Source organism: Citrus clementina, unplaced genomic scaffold (genome assembly GCF_000493195.1).
Source record: "Citrus clementina cultivar Clemenules unplaced genomic scaffold, Citrus_clementina_v1.0 scaffold_5, whole genome shotgun sequence".
NCBI lineage: Eukaryota > Viridiplantae > Streptophyta > Magnoliopsida > Sapindales > Rutaceae > Citrus > Citrus x clementina.
In genome coordinates, this window is record NW_006262201.1 from 2,725,937 (window position 1) to 2,744,799 (window position 18,863).

The 18,863-nt window shown below is 34.0% G+C and overlaps 2 protein-coding genes and 1 pseudogene across 2 annotated transcripts; 1 reads left to right on the forward strand and 2 right to left on the reverse strand.

Moving 5' to 3' along the window:
- The first annotated feature begins 695 nt into the window (after positions 1–695).
- LOC112098342 lies at positions 696–5,166 on the forward strand (annotated as a pseudogene).
- Positions 5,167–6,547: 1,381 nt separating this feature from the next.
- LOC112097705 (putative disease resistance protein At3g14460) lies at positions 6,548–8,599 on the reverse strand. Its single transcript, XM_024183066.1, has one exon. It carries the CDS (start codon positions 8,597–8,599, stop codon positions 6,548–6,550), a length of 2,052 nt encoding a protein of 683 aa, XP_024038834.1.
- A 45-nt stretch (positions 8,600–8,644) lies between these two features.
- LOC112097706 (putative disease resistance RPP13-like protein 1) lies at positions 8,645–11,015 on the reverse strand. The gene has a single exon (XM_024183067.1). The coding sequence runs from the start codon at positions 11,003–11,005 to the stop codon at positions 8,645–8,647; it is 2,361 nt and encodes a 786-aa protein (XP_024038835.1). The 5' UTR covers positions 11,006–11,015.
- Between the last annotated feature and the right edge of the window lie 7,848 nt (positions 11,016–18,863).

Here is an 18,863-nt window from a genome sequence, read left to right on the forward strand (position 1 = left end):
GTTACAAGAGATAGTAAAAACTAACATCATATTTTAATTACTTACACTAATCCTACAAGTGCTGATGGTCTAAAGTTGCTGCTGCTTGCACCGAATCAGTGGTCATGGGCCAGCCAAGGTTAGGTGAGCCAACTCATTAGCTTGTGAAACTTAAAGAAGTCTTAGGTTTGGAAAAGATGGGGCACAGGTTACAAAAATTTTTTGAGTTTTGGATTGAAGGAACAAAATTGTTGATGTCTAGCTCACAATATTTGAAGTCACTCTGTGCTTCATCGTGTAAAATGGATTGAATTGCTGTAAGATCAGGTCAAATTAAAATGTTTAAACTCATTTTTAAGAAACGAATTCTCAATTGGACCAGCCTTTCACAGAAGCTGATATCGCAGAAGCTTTGAGTCAGATGCATCCAACCAAAGCCCCTGGCCCAGATGGTCTCCCAGCAGTATTTTTCCAAAATCTTTAGAATTCAGTAAGCGAAGGAGTTATAGCCACTTGTCTGCATATCCTCAATGATGGAGGTAATATTGCTCCTTTGAATCATACATACATTGCTTTAATCCCCAAGATAGCAAAACCTAGGACTCTGATGGAGTATAGACCAATCAGCATATGTAATGTAATTTATAGGATCATTGCAAAGACTATAGCGAATAGGCTGAAGCTAATCTTAGATCATGTTATTTTGCCAACTCAGAGTGCTTTTATGCCAAATAGGCTCATAACTGATAATATAATTATTGGGCATGAGTGTCTTCATAAGTGGACAAAGCTAAGTTCCAGAGGTGAGATAGGAAATTCTCCCGCACGACACAGCAGAAACAAACTTTCCCTTTCATTTTCTTTTCTCTTTCTCGCTCTCCAAACAGAGCAAAAGGACCGTCGCAAGATTCTTCACTTCCATCCAAAATCATGAGCAACGAATAGTGAGCCTCCCTGTTTCCTTCCTTTTTTTGATATTAACATTGTTAACATATACTCATTTTATTTTGACAATACTTCAACTTTTTTTATTTTTTTGCCTTTTCATTTTTTTTGTTGAAGCAATTATCTGTTCAAGCTGTTGCTAATCGGAGACTCGTCCGTCGGAAAGTCCTGCCTGCTGCCCCGATTTGCTGTCTGTTGACTTTTCCTTTCCCTTCTTATTTTCTTTTTTTATATTAATTACTTTCTATTTTAGCTTTTTGTTCTCTGAATTTGTGTTATTAAAATGATAATTTAGATGATAAATAATTGTTATTCTTGTAAATTTCGGTTTTCATTACATTAATTGTTAGTTTTTAGGTTTATTAATGTAATTTTTTTTTTCAATTTTTCAGGATGATTCTTATGTCACAGCTACATCAGTACCATTGGAGTTGATTTTGTGAGCCTCTCTTCTATATATATGTATATATGTGTATAAGTTATAATATGAGTCTATGTACGTGTATGTATGTATGTGTATGTATATGTGGAAAGAAATTTGGCAGACTTCAGCATTTTACTCTCTTTTTTTTTTTTTTTGGCAGAAAATAAGAACTGTGGAGCTGGATGGGAAGACGATCAAACTGCAGATTGTGAGTCAAAATTTCCTTTTATCTTGTATTGAGAGAAATTCGATTTGTCTTATTTAGTGAAGGTTATGCTCAAGAACCTTGTCTTATTTTCTTTGTTTGAAGAGTGATATGTTGAAATGAGTGTATTTGTCTTATAAACATCATTTAGGTAATGTCTTATGTTTGATTGTTTTTCATCTGTTTAGTGGGACACTGCTGGACAGGAGCGATTCAGGACTATAACTAGCAGTTATTACCAAGGAGCCCATGGAATCATAGTAAGGAGCCTTCCCGGTTCTTGGTTTAAATCAGAAAGTTTGTGATTTACATGTGACATCTTAACAGCATTGTATGTGTTTATTAACTTATTTTTCATCTTTCATTAAGCAGTACATTTTCCAATAAATCTGTATACAAGATGATGTAGTCCAAGAATGGGAGCCATAATATGATGCAAATTGTCTAATAAATTCTTATGACATATGATGTTGTCGGAAGTAAAAGTCTTGCAATGCTGTATTCTCTTTTAAGAAAGAATAAGTGGTAATTTTGTTTTTCCAATTTTTTAATTGAGCAACTGTATGAGATTTTAATTAAATGTGTTGGGATTTCAACAGATTGTCTATGATGTAACTGGGATGGAGAGCTTCAATAATGTCAAGCAGTGGTTGAATGAGATTGACAGATACGCAAATGACAGTGTATGCAAGCTTCTAGTTGGGAACAAATGCGATTTAGTTGTGAACAAGGTTGTGGACACACAGACAGCCAAGGTATATTCATGACTTTTGTCGCCTGAACTTTGAATATAATTTTAAACTCTTCTCAAGTGCATTTGCTTGGTAAGTTTCTGCATACCCAGGACACTCAAACTTTAGACAGTCTGTATCTCGAGTTGGAATCTTTTCTGTCAATACGACTTGTTAAAATAAGGGTTATTATCGTTTGAATCATTCAAGAATTGCAATAAATCTAAAGTCCATAAAAAATATGATTCCATCATTTTACTATTATATCTAGACAAAACCCATTATTTTACTACGTTTCATTGGCACCGATAGTTGACCTGTTGGCTGACTGATAAAATATCAATTTTGCACTTTATATTAATTCTTTTTTGGTTAAAAAATAACACACAAAGTATTACAATATTATAAATTCAAAATATAAAGTAGTTACAAATAATTCCTACTAACCTATGAATATAATATTTGATACCTCTATTTGTGTAATATTTTTCCAATGGTGAAATTGTTATTTTTTTTGTACTAACGGAAATGTAGTAAAATCATAAGTTTTGTAAAGATATAGTAGTAAAATGATAGACTAAAATACTTGTTGTTGTTGTTTGATATACTGTAATTCTTAAAGTAGTCAATTGATAATATCCCCTAAAATAAATGTTCGTAATATGTTCTCATTTTAATGCAACTGATTGTTTAATAAAATTGTATTTCTTTGTTAATCTTTTATCATGTGCATGCTCAGTGAGAATTTGACTTACTAGAACGCAAGTTTGACTCTTCATTTAAATGTCTCTTGTATCATATCCTTCAATGTTGAGTGTGATTCCAATAAAATTGAGTAGGGAGATCCTTAAATACCTTTTCCTTTTTTCCAAGGGCCTGCCAAATTGCTCTAAGTGGTTCTACCCTTTATCAATGAATAATGAAAAAAAAATTTTTATTAAAGCATTTTGTTCCTTAAATGGTGACTAATAGTACCCCTTTTTTTTGGAGAGGAAAGCCAAACATGCCCAAAGAGAATCATTTACTTTCCTCTAATGTATTTTCTAATTCGTTTTGAGCCTTGAATGTCTGTTTTGGTGCGTATTCTCATTCCATGTCGAATCTTATCCATATGGACAACCCCACTTACAAAAAAGTCTAATGAATCTATTGAAGTTCATATGAGGTTTGTGCTTTAGATTTAGACCTCTCTCTCTCTCTCTCTCCACTTACATGTCTTTCACTTACCTGTTTGCATGCATGCCCATGCACACACTTTCAAGATAATACACGGTCACTCGTACTTGTGTTTTGGTTGAATTTCTGGCTGCTAACCTCTGTAATTCAGTTTGAAACTTGCCACCCTTAGTGCTTCACTCAAATGGTTGGTTAGGGTGAGATCTGTATCGTTTTCCTGGTCTCTTTCCAAGGTTATCTAAAGGGATTTGGCAGTCTGATTCTTTAGGGAATATCATTGCATAAGATATCTATTTTTTGTTAATGAATAATTTCTATTTAACTGGTTATCTATATAAATTGGTAAATTTTAACTGCATAATTTGCATGCAATAAGATTTTATAAGAATCTTGTTTTCAACTCATGACTTAGACTAATGTGATATGTTGAGCATTAAGCTACAAGATCTGCACATCAAAGTGCTTCACAATGTTAAGGAGAAAGCATCTTTTTCTGCTTCTTCATGTGATTTAAAGTTTCCAAGGTACTTATCCAATAAAATATCTTTCAAGACTTTGGAAATGCTTTTATGTATGACTGAGAGAAACTTGTTGGGATGGTTTTTAGCAACAGACGGAGTTATGGACTTTGTGTCGACTTGTTATTGATTAAGACAGTACATCGGCTGATCTATTGGCATCAAGCAGCAGATGCAGAAATTATGGGTGGCATACCATTGTATCCAAATAACATACTACATTGATTTTTCTGACTTTCTGTTGGTCTCCGAGTGAAATGCAGGCATTTGCAGATGAACTGGGGATTCCTTTCCTGGAGACGAGTGCCAAAGATGCAATCAATGTGGAGCAGGCTTTCTTGACCATGGCTGGCGAGATTAAGATAGAGTAAAATCACTTAACTCTTTCCTTCTTGCCGACTGTTCTTATTTAACAATCACCATTATTGCTGGTTATATGCATTGTGATGAAAATTCTTCAATGAGTAACTTTTTACCTAATGTTTTCTGTTGGAACAAATTACTCTGGTAGAAAAGCCCTACAGGGTTTGGGAAATCCCATGATGTGATGATTGTGAGCATTTTAGACACCGTGTGTGGGTTTATTTTGTGACTATAAAATGTTAAGATTGTTTCTAGTTTTGGTTTGTAGTGCATAAAAGGATTCAAAATTTGACATCTGTCTAAATCAGATTAATAACATGATAATGTACATATGCAAGATGTGAGGAATTGTTTTATCTCACCTCTAAACTTTAAGAAATGGAAACATTATTATTCAAAATATTTAACATTTCCAGAATTGATAGTTGTCTATTTGAGCAGTGACTGGTGGTTATCATGAACTGATGTGCGGTTGTGGTTTCAAATCTTGGTGAAACCTGTTGTCATATGCTGATTAACATAGATAGTCTCTGAAACAATTTGTTGATTCACTAATTATGAGTTCAAATTTGATGCAGAATGGGCAACCAGCCTACTGCAAACAAATCTTCTGGAACAGTTCAGATGAAGGGATAGCCAATCCAGCAAAACAGCAACTGCTGTGGTTAGCCGAGCATCTTATTTTACTTCTACATGTTAGCTGACTGATTGTAGACAGTTTTAACTATGTTGACTGCATTATCTTATGAATCTTTTAATCTGTCAAATATTTATTTCCTGCTTTAAGTTCTTTCCCGTTTATAACAAATTTAATTTCTTGCTCCATTGCATTCCAAATTCCTGTCAATTTACAAGGGAAAAAGAAAAGAGAGACGAAATGGGAGAAAATGGTCAAATTTGTTAGGGGGAGAGAGCTGTTGAAGTAGTTTTTGTTCTTGTTTATCGTCGTGACCCTCTTGTCGCTTATCTACGACCTGGAAGTCCGGTCATATCGGATGGGTAAAGTTACCGAAACGGCACCATTTTGGGTGAAATATCATATTTATGTAACACTTTTGATAATATTTTTATGCAACAAAAAAATGTTTGCAGTACCCTTTTCACATCGGATGAGAGCAGTCTGGATTCTGGCATCACAAGCTAATGCTTTGATTTGCTTAGTTTGTTTTTTGTTTCTGATATTTTCTCGGCATCGGGTGGGATATTGTTTCTCTTTTTTTTTGTTTGTTATGGAATTTGGAGATAGTGTAAATGTATGAAGATGAAATTGTTGAGTTGGTTTTGTTATGGAATTTGGTTTACTTCACTGACCATTAATGCGCAAAACCTCGTAATGACCCTCAAAAATCCCGTACATAATTAAAGAATTTCAATTTTATATGTACATAAATAAATAACTCTCAAATATATTATTTGATAATCCCAAAAACAACAATTCACTCTAATAAATCTCGTAGTCAATACATGGTCTATATTGTAAGTGTTTTCGAGACTAATTCAAAAAGAAAATACGAAGGATATATAATTGACTTTTACTTGTTATAAAGAATTCTAAATAAATTCTTATACGCATCGCAGCTAATTACAGTCTTGGTACTTCATTAGGTTTTTGTTAATTTTCTATACAGTTGTGCTGTGCATAAAAGTTTTGTTAAATGAAATCGATAGGTGAGGATTAATTAATCAATTAATTAAGATCCAGTTAATGTAATTAATTTTATTTGATTTTTTTAATTCGAGTTCTAAATTAATCAATTAATTTAGATTCATGTGAAATTGAAGTGAATTAGTTTCGATTTGTTTTTCGTTCTATGTTTGTCTGTGTTTACTCTTACTTTTTTTTTTGTTTAAATTTTCGTTTTCTTATTGTTTAATTAAAAAATTCGAAAACCCATTAAATACATGTAAGGACTCACTGACGCCGAACCATATTAATTTAAATTAATTTTCAACTGAGATTAGAATTTTGAAATTACATACACAAGCACGCCCAATTAAAAAGTAGTAATTATAAAATATTTCAGTACTCGTTTTACCATCCATTTGAGTATACACAAACACGCCCAATTTGAAAAAAAAAAGTAGTAATTATAAAATATTTCAGTCGTCCACTGTTCAATCACCAAAAACCAATTTACCATCCATTTCAACGCCTAATTTGAAAAAAGAAAATACTAATAATAAAATATTCCAGTCGTCCATCCTTTCACAAATCAAAAATATCACCAAAAACCAATTTGTCATCTATTTCAACATAAGGTATATGGGTTAACAAGTCCCAATATCGTCCTCCATCCTTTCTGCACTTCTTTTTTATCAATGGACATCTCCAGATCCGTAATCGCAAAAGTGAGGAAGGCAGGCCCTTCTCCGGAAAGTATTTGAGCTTGGGACAATCACAGAGATACAAATGAGTGAGGTTTTGAAGATCAACAATTGAAGAAGGTAGGCGTTCCAGATTTGAAAAATTATAAATGCTCAGAGATGTTAGAGAGGCAGGAAGAGGAAGCGCGGTCCCTAATCTTTTGTCCTCTAGTGGAAATGACACCATGTCGTCATCGCATCTGCTGATTCTAAGATGTCGCAGAGAGGAGAATCTGTGAAATCCCCGTCCCCGCTCAATCATTGACTTCCAAATCTCCATATTACCCCAAATATTAAGTGACTGAAGGTTGGTGGGAAGGCCATCTTCTTCTTCAAGGCTTGCAAGCTCAACTCCTCTTACTATTGTTAATTCTTGAAGAGAGCTCAGATTGTGCAATCCCTTGGGTAAGGCCTCTAGTCTCTTACAATCAAATATCGTCAGCCTCGTGAGTTTCGCACAAGGCAATCCCCCTTCGGGAAAGGACTCCAGATTTCCACACCTCTGTATACTAATCTCTCGAAGCTGGTGGAGTTTATGTAAACCATTCGGTAAAATTTTCAGATTTTCACACTCAGAAATGTAGATATCTTCAAGAGATGTGTTGTTGTCCAACCTTTCTGCTATTGACTCCAGCTTTGAACATCCATTAACATGAAGGGACTTAAGAGACGGAGGTAGATTGCCAACTTCAAGGGACTCGAGCGTGGCAGGTAACTCGTTTTTTGAAAATATACATGTCAGTGACGGACAACTGCTAATACGCAACTGCTCAACAAGAGATGAGGTGTACCTTCTGCTGCTGTTGCTGCTACACTGGATGCCCTCTTCCACTGTCAAAGTCCTTAGATTATCACAATTATGGATGTTCAACATCTTAAGGCTCCGTGGTAGCTGGACAGCAGCAATATATGTCAACGAACGACAATCCTGAATAGACAAGATCTCGAGAGACGAATTGGTGTCGCACATCCATGCCTCTGGTAACGATTTCAGTGCATCACAATGCCTAATCTGAATTTTCTTCAACTTGGAAGGCAGAGCAACCTTAGGAAAGGAAACAAGGGAACTGCACTTGCAGATTTCTATCTCTCTCAAGGAACTGAGGCTGAACGATGATTGTGGCAGCTTCACAAGGCCTTCGCAATTACTCAATCTTAGATATTCAAGTCTGCATGACAACTGGCAGAGCTGCTGTTGTTGGTCTTTCTCTTCCTCCGCGACCAAGGATTGAAGTTTGGGACAACTTGTAATCGTCAGACTTTTGAGAGAGCAAATGTCTTGCAGTAATTCGTTATGGCTCTTCCATATACATGTTTCATTTTGAATATTATTTATCTCCAATTCTTCCAGTTTTGGTATTCGCGGCTTCAATGGCCCTGCGAGAAACACTTGATTTGATGTATCTCTACAAACCACTGAATTCTGTGAGCCGAGATGATCAGTTGTACTTCTCCACACAACCTTTTTACATCCACGAATTACCAATTTGCAAAGAGCTGGATGACTCGCAATTGAAATTGACAATTCTTCACATTCTCCAATAACAAGCATCTCCAATGCAGGAAGGCATTCTGGCAATGTTCCTCGCAGTTTAGAACATCTTAAAATGCGAAGCTCTCTCAATTTAGGAAACCCTTCAACTCCCTGACTAGATCTAAGAGGAATCCAGTCTTCCCATTCTTGCGTGTCTTCAAAATAAAGAGTTTCCGAAGATGGAAAAGGAATCGGGGAATCATTACCATAGAACTCTGAACCCGAACTCTTTACTCTACTCATTCCACGCACTGCAAGATGCTTTAGAGAGGGCAGTTGCCCCACTGACGGCAGGACAGTACACATGCCACAAACTTCAAAAGTTAAGGTCGCTAAATTTGAGAATGATGAATCTCCCATCCGAGTTGGACATTCTTTACCTCCATAGCCACTGATACAAAATTGTTACAGATTTTCATGAGGATTTAGCATGTCGACCACATCCTTTTCAGTTTCTGCCTCCCTTGAAGACAAACCATTGGTACTCCGTGTCCATCGGAACCTTAACACTTTAAGATTCTTCTTTCCATCCAATTGAGCCTCCTTCGCATCACCAATGTCTTTTACGTTCTCCAATTTTGAAATGTTAAGTGTCCCACGAAGATGCGTCAACAATTTTAGCTCTCGTATCCCGGAACCACTGTCTTTTCCCACAACAAAATTACACAGCGTCTGAAGGCAAGTCAACTTGCCAATTCCTAGTGGCATCTCCTCCAATGAATATGTATTTGAATTATTGAGATGATGCAATTTGATGAGATTTCCCATGTCTGCACACAACTTCTCTAGTTGATGACAATCTTCCAACAAAAGCGTGTGCAAATTGTAAAGCATGTTGACTGATTCAGGCAGAGTTCTAATCTCAGTTCCAGATAGGTTGAGGTACCTTAAATACCTCAAATCACCAATTGAATCCGGTAGCTCATAGATGCAATATCCACGCAAAGAGAAGACCCTCAACCGTTGGAGTTTGAACAACTTAGGAAGAATGCTACGAGTCAAGTGTCTAAGCGAACGATTTGACAATGTTACTGGTAAAAAAGTTCGCAAATGGTGGATATCATGTAAATCCTCAAACCTTTGAACGCCATCACAACCTCCACGAATGAATGACAGGTGACGAAAATTTTTGGAAAAACTTTGTTGCTTGTTAACCTCTGAGTTAGACTCCATTGTGAAGTATATCTCCCCCGCAGCCCATTGAGCAAGGTCGTTGACAAGGTCGTGCATCACAAATCGTGATTTATTGTTGCTTGATTGCTGGAAAAAAGATCTTGAACGTAGCTCTTGAAAGAACTTTCGACCTAGATCTTCATTAGGATTCCCTCTCTCTTTGTGATCCAAGAAACCCGAAGCACACCATAATAAAATTATCTCCTCCTCTTCAAATTCATAATCCTTTGGAAACAATGAGCAGTATGCAAAGCATTGTTTCAAAGGTGCCGAAAGATAATAGTAGCTCACTCTAAGCGCCGGTATAATGGCACATCTCTCTTCTGGTAAATCCCATATCTTGCAACTGAGCACACCTTCCCAATCACTCCGGTCAAGTTTACCACGTAAGAGACCACCAAGAGTTTTCGCAGCTAAGGGCAAGCCGTTGCATTTGATCACTATCTTCTTGCCAATTTCCTCCAATGACTTGTTTGAACTGAAATCTCTTGTCCCCAAAGCGTGTTGAGCGAACACAGACAGACAATCATCATTTGACAACTTTTTCAATTGATAAGCCGGAGCAGTCCCCATGATGGCTGCAACCCCTTGATTACGAGCTGTGACAATAATCTTACTTCCCGGTGCGCCAGCTTCAAATGGAGGTCTGAGTCGATCCCAATCATTGTAATTCTCATTCCAAACGTCATCTAAAACAAGCAAAAATTTTTTTCCAGATAGTTGCTTATTCAAATCCTCTTGAAGCTTATTCAAGTTGTGATTATCCACGTTCTGGTCAGGAACAATGGATATCAAGATTGTTTTTGTTAGCCCGAAAACATCGAAATCATCAGAGACACATGTCCATGCCTTGAGATCAAAATGATCCTGCACTTGCTTATCATTATAGACAAGCTGAACGAGAGTGGTTTTGCCCAGCCCGCCCATACCTATGATAGGAATAACAGAGAATTCACCATCGTTGCTTAAATCATCCCTCAACAGCAGTTCTACAACATCCTTCTTTTCTGTTTCTCTGCCATATACTTTGCCTTCCTTCACCAAAGAAGTTGTCTCTCGCCTTTGCCTGTCTTTTCTGGATCTCCCAGCTGAACTTACGTTCAAACCGAGCGAGTCTTTCTGTGTTACAATATCTTGAAATCTGTCGTTGATCTCTTTGATTTTGGACATTATGGCGTAATCGAACTGAATCGATTGTGGAGTAAAAGTGGTGCAGCAAGTAGGAATGAGCTTCTGAAACTTACTTGTTCTTGTACGACTGCTACTGGGTTGATCAAGAGCAGCAGCAGGTTCTCCATTTCCAAGCAGCAACTTCCTCCGGAAAACCTCAGTTTGAAACTCATCCAACAGGTCCTCAACATCATAAGCCAAGATCTGAAGCTCGCCAAGCCACAACTTCACAGACTGATCAGTCGTTTTCTTCTCCTCAGCATCATCAAGCACCGCCTTGATCATCACCAACATATTCTTCCACTTCTTTAGGTCGGCCTGGATTTGCTCTTGGCGTGCAAACAATCGAATCCCCTCTGAAGCTAACTTATTAACCAGCAAATCAACGGACGCCGTAAGGATTGCCTCTCCGATGATTGACATTTTTTTTTTGTTTTGCAAAGAAAGAAACAGAATTTTGAGTTTTGAAAAGCAAAATGAGAAAATTGAACAATAAGTGTGGAGGGTCAAGCAAAATGCGCGTAACAAGTCTTCCGCTTCTTGTTTATTCCAGGAAAGTGAGAATAAAAACAGAGCCCACCACCCATTAATAATTGAGCAATTCACCAATCACGAGTCACCACCACTCGTTACCATGAATATAATAAATTGCAGGGTCCAGCAACATTGACCCAGTGTCCGGGTAAATGCTGAATAAAGAGGAAAATGGAATGTATCCCCTACGAACCTTCGCTTTACAAGTCTTCAAACTCATAAACCAAGTTAAATCAAAACGTTTATCTCTCTCTCCCTTTTTGCCATATAATTACTTTATTTATTGAATTAATTTCCATGCTAAAACGAACACTTAAAAGTGCACTACAATTTTTTATAATCACAATGGTAATTTCTACTATCATGTTATTTTAATGTCGTGTTAAAATAAATTATTACAAAGTTTTTTTTATGAACACTCTTTTTATTTATAATTTTTTTAATTTTTAATATTTTTCTTACTCTTTTAATCTTAATATTTGTATTTCGCTCTTCAAATTTTTATTATTATTTAATTTTTAAAGAAAAATATGAAAAAAAAATAAAAAAAATATTATACTTAAAAAATAGTGAATATTTTATGGGTCTAATACAAACCTGTATTGTTTTTGACAATGAAAGAGCACGCGAAAAATCTCACTCATAGAAAATTTAGTGAAAGGCATTTGAATGTGTGGCCACATTTTCCGAACGAAACGATAAGGCTTTAGCCTTATAATTGCAATTAGTTTGTCTTGTAACTAAATTATTGCCGACAAGCACCATCATGCTGACAAACCGTGCATGCACGTCCTCAATCACCCACGTCCTCTACTTGTGTGCAATATTTCCCATTACTTCCCGTACTTTATGCATTATTGTTTTGTATGTCTTTTGGTGTTTACGGTGTAGTTAGGGATGGTAGCGGGTTGGGTCTGGTACCGGTTTGACATCACCAAACCCGCATCTAAAAAAAATTTAATTACGTAATTTAAATTATAAATTTATAACCGTTGCCTAAAAAAACCACATAAAATACTTAATTCTACATTTTATCAATGTAAATGAGAAATGAAAATATCAACATTAAAACAAATACATAAAATGTATCAATTTAACACCAATTTTCAAATTCAATTACCAAATAAATAAGTACAGTGTAGCACTAAAATATAATATTTAAATTAAATTAATCACAAAAAATTAATACAATACAGTGTAGCACCAAACATTGTATATTATTATTATAATACAGTACTAATACAACGCAACATAATACAATACACCAACATTAAAATAATACAATCTAATATAATACAATACAGTGTGCGAAATGCACCGACATGGTATTACTTTGTTTGTCTCGTTATTTACAATTATTTAATCTGTAGACCCACTCATGCTCCTTCTATGTAACATAGATGCAATTTGAGGAAGATTATCAATTTTTTCTGACTAAAAATAATATATACCACTTATTTTTTATTGTTTTTATAATGTTCAACAATTCGCTTGAGATCAAAAAATTAAATGAAAAGGAGTAAATAGATGATTTACTTGATGTTGTATCTTAGAAATATAAAATATATTTATTTATTATTAAAAATATTTAAAAATAATAAAGAGTACATAAAAAGTATCTTATCCTCAACAACAAGATCAGACGACGTCAATTCAGCAAAATGACTTGAATAACTTGAAAGTCCAGCAGCCGTCACCTCTTGGCGCACACATGGCAACGTGCGTGGCTTTGGCAAGAGGTCTCCCAAAAGGACGATTAAGAAAGATTGCAGGACAAATCATGAAAATAGTAGTACAGATATGCAATGGCTAAATTTCCTCGATTAAGTCCATCACAATCAAGTCTTAGAAATCACACCCCTGTATTAATTTCCAGAAATATGTTTGTTCCATATTTATCGTGCACGTATATATTGTATGTATTGGGAATAGAAAGAGTGTATGTAAAAAATTCTTCATTCATCGATTAAAACTTAATTTATGTACAAGGGTTAAGTGTAGTGTTTTTAAATTTAAAAAGGACAAGTGTCAATCCACTTAGGCTTGCCTCAATGGCTAGAGCCACACTCCCTCACAAAGTGGTTCGATCTCCCACAAATACATTATAGAGGTTTAATTTAAATTTTTTTCCTCAAATTTTGAGTGAAGACAGTTTTTCTTCCAGAAATAGAATTTTTCTGAGAGTTTGACGCCCCTCAAATATTTGAGATGATTAAAATTTGAGCGGTGCTATATAAAATATAATGTAAACTAATCTAAATAATTGTATAATTATAAATATAATGAACAATAGTCTCATACAAAAAAATGACAAGTGTAGTAAGCCCATTTAAATTAACTTATATTTGAGGGGAAAATCTCTATATATCATAGTATATATTATATGGGAGCGCCTAAGTTACGATTAATGTATCTTACGTCTTTTGTTTTATTCTTCTTGGTAGATTTCATTTGAGTCCCTTGATATTTCTTTATTTTCTATAATTGAGGGAGTATTTGTCTCCTTCCATCTCTTCTACACCTATTTTTTATTCTTTCCAGAGTTATATTTATTTCTTTTAATAACAACAAGTGATTATCAAACTCATATAGATCTATGAATTCAGAATATATTTCTGGTCCTAAATTTATCAAACCTATTCTTTCTTGCTCTAATAAATCTATTTTTTGATTTATTAAATTTATATATGTATTTACTATATTTTCCCATCCTAAATGCATATGTTCCGTATTATTTATTAATTCCTGTATTGTATTAATTGCTTGGTTCATAATGTTTCAGTTTTATACCAATATATTAAAAATTGTATAAATTTATCAATAAATTTCATTTTCTTTTCTATCAATATTTCTCCTCCTGTGGTATCTATATTCCTTTCTATAAGTTCTTCAGTTAATTCAATTTCTATATTTCTTATATTATTTTTATCAGTTTTCAAAGCTTTTACCAAATTCTTTATTTCTTCTTTATTATATACCTTTAATGTATACAAACTATTAACTATTGACTGTATTGGGTCCATCATTTTGTTTTTATGGCTCTGATACCATCTTGCACTGTGTGCTAAAAAAAAAACTAATATTAACAAATTAATAAAAAATAAAAATAAACTAAAAAGGTAAAGAATGAAAATATAACTAAATAAAAAATAATAGAATAACGAATTACAGAAAACTAAAAACATAAAACAAAAATTTTTGTTCTATAAGGTATACATATCATAACTATTACTGTTATTTCTTACATATAAGGCAGTAACTTGTTCTCCTTCTATAATCCTAGGTATATTATTAAGAAAACTAGCAAAATAAAAATCATAATAATTATTATTAGTTTCTAAAATATATGCAGGATTATTAGTCATATCATAAAATAATTCTATCTGTATAAAGTATATATTATTATTTATTATACTAAAATAGTATCTAATTTCCCTTTGGGTATCTATTTTTATAAAATATCCTGATTACAGGTACGTGGCTTGTTATCCCAAAGTACAGAGGATACTAACGCCCAATAGGGATCGTCTATCCAATTTACGTCATGGGTTGCTTGCCGATATACCTTACAACCAGTTTATTTGTTTTATTTTACTAGATTCCTATATTTCAAGTTCTTCGTTATCCGAATTTTCAAAGTAATTTATATATGATGGTCCAATTTCTCGACTTTCATGTTCTATATATGCCAAAGCTATGTCAATTCCTTGCTCTATTGTTAACATAATTATATTATGTTTTAAATTATCTGTTTCGATATGGTTTATAATTTTTCTTTTTATTTCTTTTGGTAAATTAAGAGTATATACTGCTTGTAGATCTTCTGTTCTAACTAGCTCTGTTTTACTTAAAAGATATGAACTTTGTTTAAAAGATCCTAAGTTAAAGTCTATTATCATCATATAGTCATTATATGTTATTCTAGTGCTAGAGTTTATCATATATTCTTTAGAATTCCCAAGTAAAATATTGTTATTCATGTTTAAATTAACAGCTCTTCCTCCATAAATCTCCTCATCATCAATCATCAACAAACTTCCACCAACAGATAAGGTTTGAGAATTATTACCCAGAGTTGTTCTTATTTCTCTGCCTTCCGATCCTTTTCCAGTGACCTTCAGCCTGGTTGTCCTTATTCCCTCAACGGCCTCCTTGCCTCAACGGGATCAGCGGACTCGAGCGGCCTTACTGTATGGATTTTGATCGTTTTGCTCGAAAATTTTGAACAAATTTAGGTTTCTCTTTCCTTTCTATGGTGTTGTTTTGTTTATGATTTCTGATGGCTTGATTTCTGGATTTTGAGCTGAAGAGTTGTTTAGTTCTTCATTTTTGAGAGAGTTTTTGGAAAAGATTTCGTAATGGAAGCTCTGAGAGCCTTCTTTCTTTCTTTTTCTTCTATTTATTCAAAAAAAAGATTACATTCTTGCCCTCATATAATTGGGCTTCTTACGTCACTGCTGACGATTTTACATTATCCTCTATGCTTTATTACATTATTGCCCTTATATAATTGGGCTTCTTACGTCACTGCTGATGTTACATATCACTTACTCTTAATTTTAGCATCTTTCTTTTTACTTTTTGACATTTGCTTTGCTTTGTCGGGCATCTTCTTTATGATGTCTGCCACTTCTTGTCGGGCATCTTCTTTATGTTGTCAGCCACTTCCATGAGCTGAAAAGCTTGTTCCATAGTTTTACTGCTACTGGGAAAACGCATAGTGCTTATTTCATTAATGAAGTCTAACAACAGATTTGATGGTGTATGGCTGTCTTCAGATGTTATGAGAATGTAGTTCTGGAATTTGATGATGGTTCTGAAATTTCTTTCGTATAGATCCTTGGCTATGCTCCATATGGCTTTTATTCCTCTGGCTCTTCGTGTTCTGATCCAAGGTTCATTTATATGTGGAACATTTGTGTAGTCTGTCCCAACTTCGACCTTGAAATTCTTAGTGAGATGACCTATAGAGATCATATAAAAGGCTTGATATTCTACGTTCTGATAATATTCTGAGCTTATGGTGTAGAATTTTAGGTATATGGGCCTTTTTTGGGCGAACCTTGATACTTCTTTTATTAACAAGTCATCAAGGCTGGCTATTTCCTGAAGATTTATATCTGGATAAACTAGATCTAAATACTCGTATTTTGCTATCTTTCCAACAAGGAGTGGGTCTGCTCCTTTTGTAGCAATCATTCTTGGATACATATTTTTTCCTGGTGCTTTGAAAATTGTATTCTTGTGGGAACAAGTGGAGTATACCCATGTGGAGAATTGTTTATATTCTTCTTCTTTTGGATTCAGGGGTTTCTCCTCTTCTTCTGTATAAGGATTGTTTATTTCTATGAACTTTTTTGGAGGTTCTGATTTTGGAGACTCGACTTCTATAGATATGACTTTATTAGGAACTGGGTCAGAGATTGGTTTATCTTCTCTGAAGGGTCCACTACTGCTTCCGATATTTATTGGGTTAATGTTTATTGGGCTCGTGTTTATAGAGAGAGCTTTTGTTAGGTCGTCTATGTATGACTCTAACAAATTTACTCCTTTTTCATGAGCCTCAGAAGCTTCTTTCAAATAGTTTATTGCATCAATTATATCAGATGCTTCTGTTTTGAGCCTTTGTACCTCAGCTTCTATTTTCCCGATGATTCTATTAACTTCGGGATTCATTCTCCAAATTCTATGTTCCTGCTTAGGAAATCTGCAAGAAAATTGTTAATTCCTTTTATATGCACAATTTTGAAATTATAATATGACAGATAAACTTGCCATCTATGCAATCTTCTGTACTGGGGGTTCATTTGGTAAAATCCTATTAATAAGGGAGTTTACCCGAGAATTATCAGTTTCTACAGTAAATTGTTTTTGGAGCAAAAATAATGAAAACTTTTTAATCCCTTTGTATATTGCAAGGAGTTCTTTTTCATGTACAGGATAATTAACCTGAGCTTGGTTAAACGTTCCACTAGTGTATCGACAAATTTCATTTATATCGGTTTTAAGTATTGCTCCCCAATATAGGTCAGACGCATCTGTTTGTATTACTAATCTATCTTTTTCATCAGGTAGTCTTAAAGTCGGAAGGTTTTTACATTCTTCTTTTAAATTTTTTACAATTTCTGTATGTTCCTCATTCCATCCCCTAGTATTATTTTTTCTTAATAATTTTTGGAGTATATTTCTCTTTTTTGATAGGTCTTTTATAAATCCTTCTGCATAATTCAAACATCCCAAGAATTTTTGTATTTGTTGTTTATTTTCTAATTTATCTGGAAACTCAATTATTTTTCTTCCTATATGGCTCTGGAGTTTGATTCCTTGTTTATCAAGTATCATTCCTAAAAATTCTATTTTCTTATGCTCTATTACTGCTTTTTTACTAGACAGTACTATCCCTTCTCTAATACATGTATTAGCAAATTCTTTCAAATGGTGTCTATGTTCTTCTATTGTCTCTGAAGCTATCAATATATCATCAACATAGACTATAATGTAATTGTAGTCTTTAAATATTTTATCCATCCTACTTTGGAAAATTTGTGGAGCATTTTTTAATCCAAAGGGCATTACTAACCATTCATAATGACCTTGTGGGGTACTAAAAGCTGTGTATGGGATACTATCATTTTCCATTTTTATTTGCCAAAATCCTGACTTACAATCAAATTTTGAATAATATGTTTTATTTTTTACAAGATTTATCAGTACTTCCTTGTTTGGGAGAAAATATCCATCAAATTTTGTATATTTATTTAGTTCTTTGTAATTTATTACCATTCTTGCTTTTCCCCTAACTTGTTCTGCTCTTTTCCTAACCATAAAAGCTGGGCTATTATGCGGGCTATTACTGTTTCTAATAAGTTTTAAATTTAATAATTCTTTTATTTGAATTTTAAATTATTCTCTATCTTCTTCTGTATACATCATAGGTTTAAGTCTTATAATCCTATTTTCAATTAATTCTATTTTTGCTCTAGGATGATCTGGTTTCCATAATGCTAAAGGATTCTCTTTATAAACTTGCTCAAGCTGTGATTTTATTGTTTCTAATTGTATATTATAACTTTGTCCTTTTTGTATTAAATAATGTTTTTCATAAATATACTTATCACCACGCTGGGCTGGCTGAACTCTGTAGGGTTTGAATTCGCGAGGGATGCGTAGAATATGATTACAAGGGGTTTTTAAAGTGATCATATAGGGTGTTTGTTGGTAATATTGGAACTGTTGTATGAAGTCATTTCCTAAAAGGATATCACAATCCATATTATTGTACTGGAATATTTGGTTAATACGTACTACTTTACTTCCTAGTAAGATTTCAAAGTTTAAAATAGATTGATTGACATGTTGTTTATCTCCTGTAATACCAATAATTATTAATTTTCCATTTGATTCCCATTTATTAGATAAAAAGGATTTCATAATGGTTATTTCACTACCAGTGTCTAACAAAGCACAAGTATCTATATCTTTTTCGGTTATGTTTATTTGTATATATACAGACATAGGGTATTTTACATAAGCTTGTTTTAACATGTGTAACAGATTATTGTTTGGCCTTGGATTAAGAAAGTTATCTTATTAGGTTCAATTTTGTAATACTCTAAATCATTTAAAAAACTATTTCCCAGTACTATATGTTTTTCTGGGTCTGTAGTCATGAATGAGTCTATATAACAGGCTACTATTATTCTAAGTCCTTCTATTATTATGGGGACTTTAACCTCTTGTTTACAAA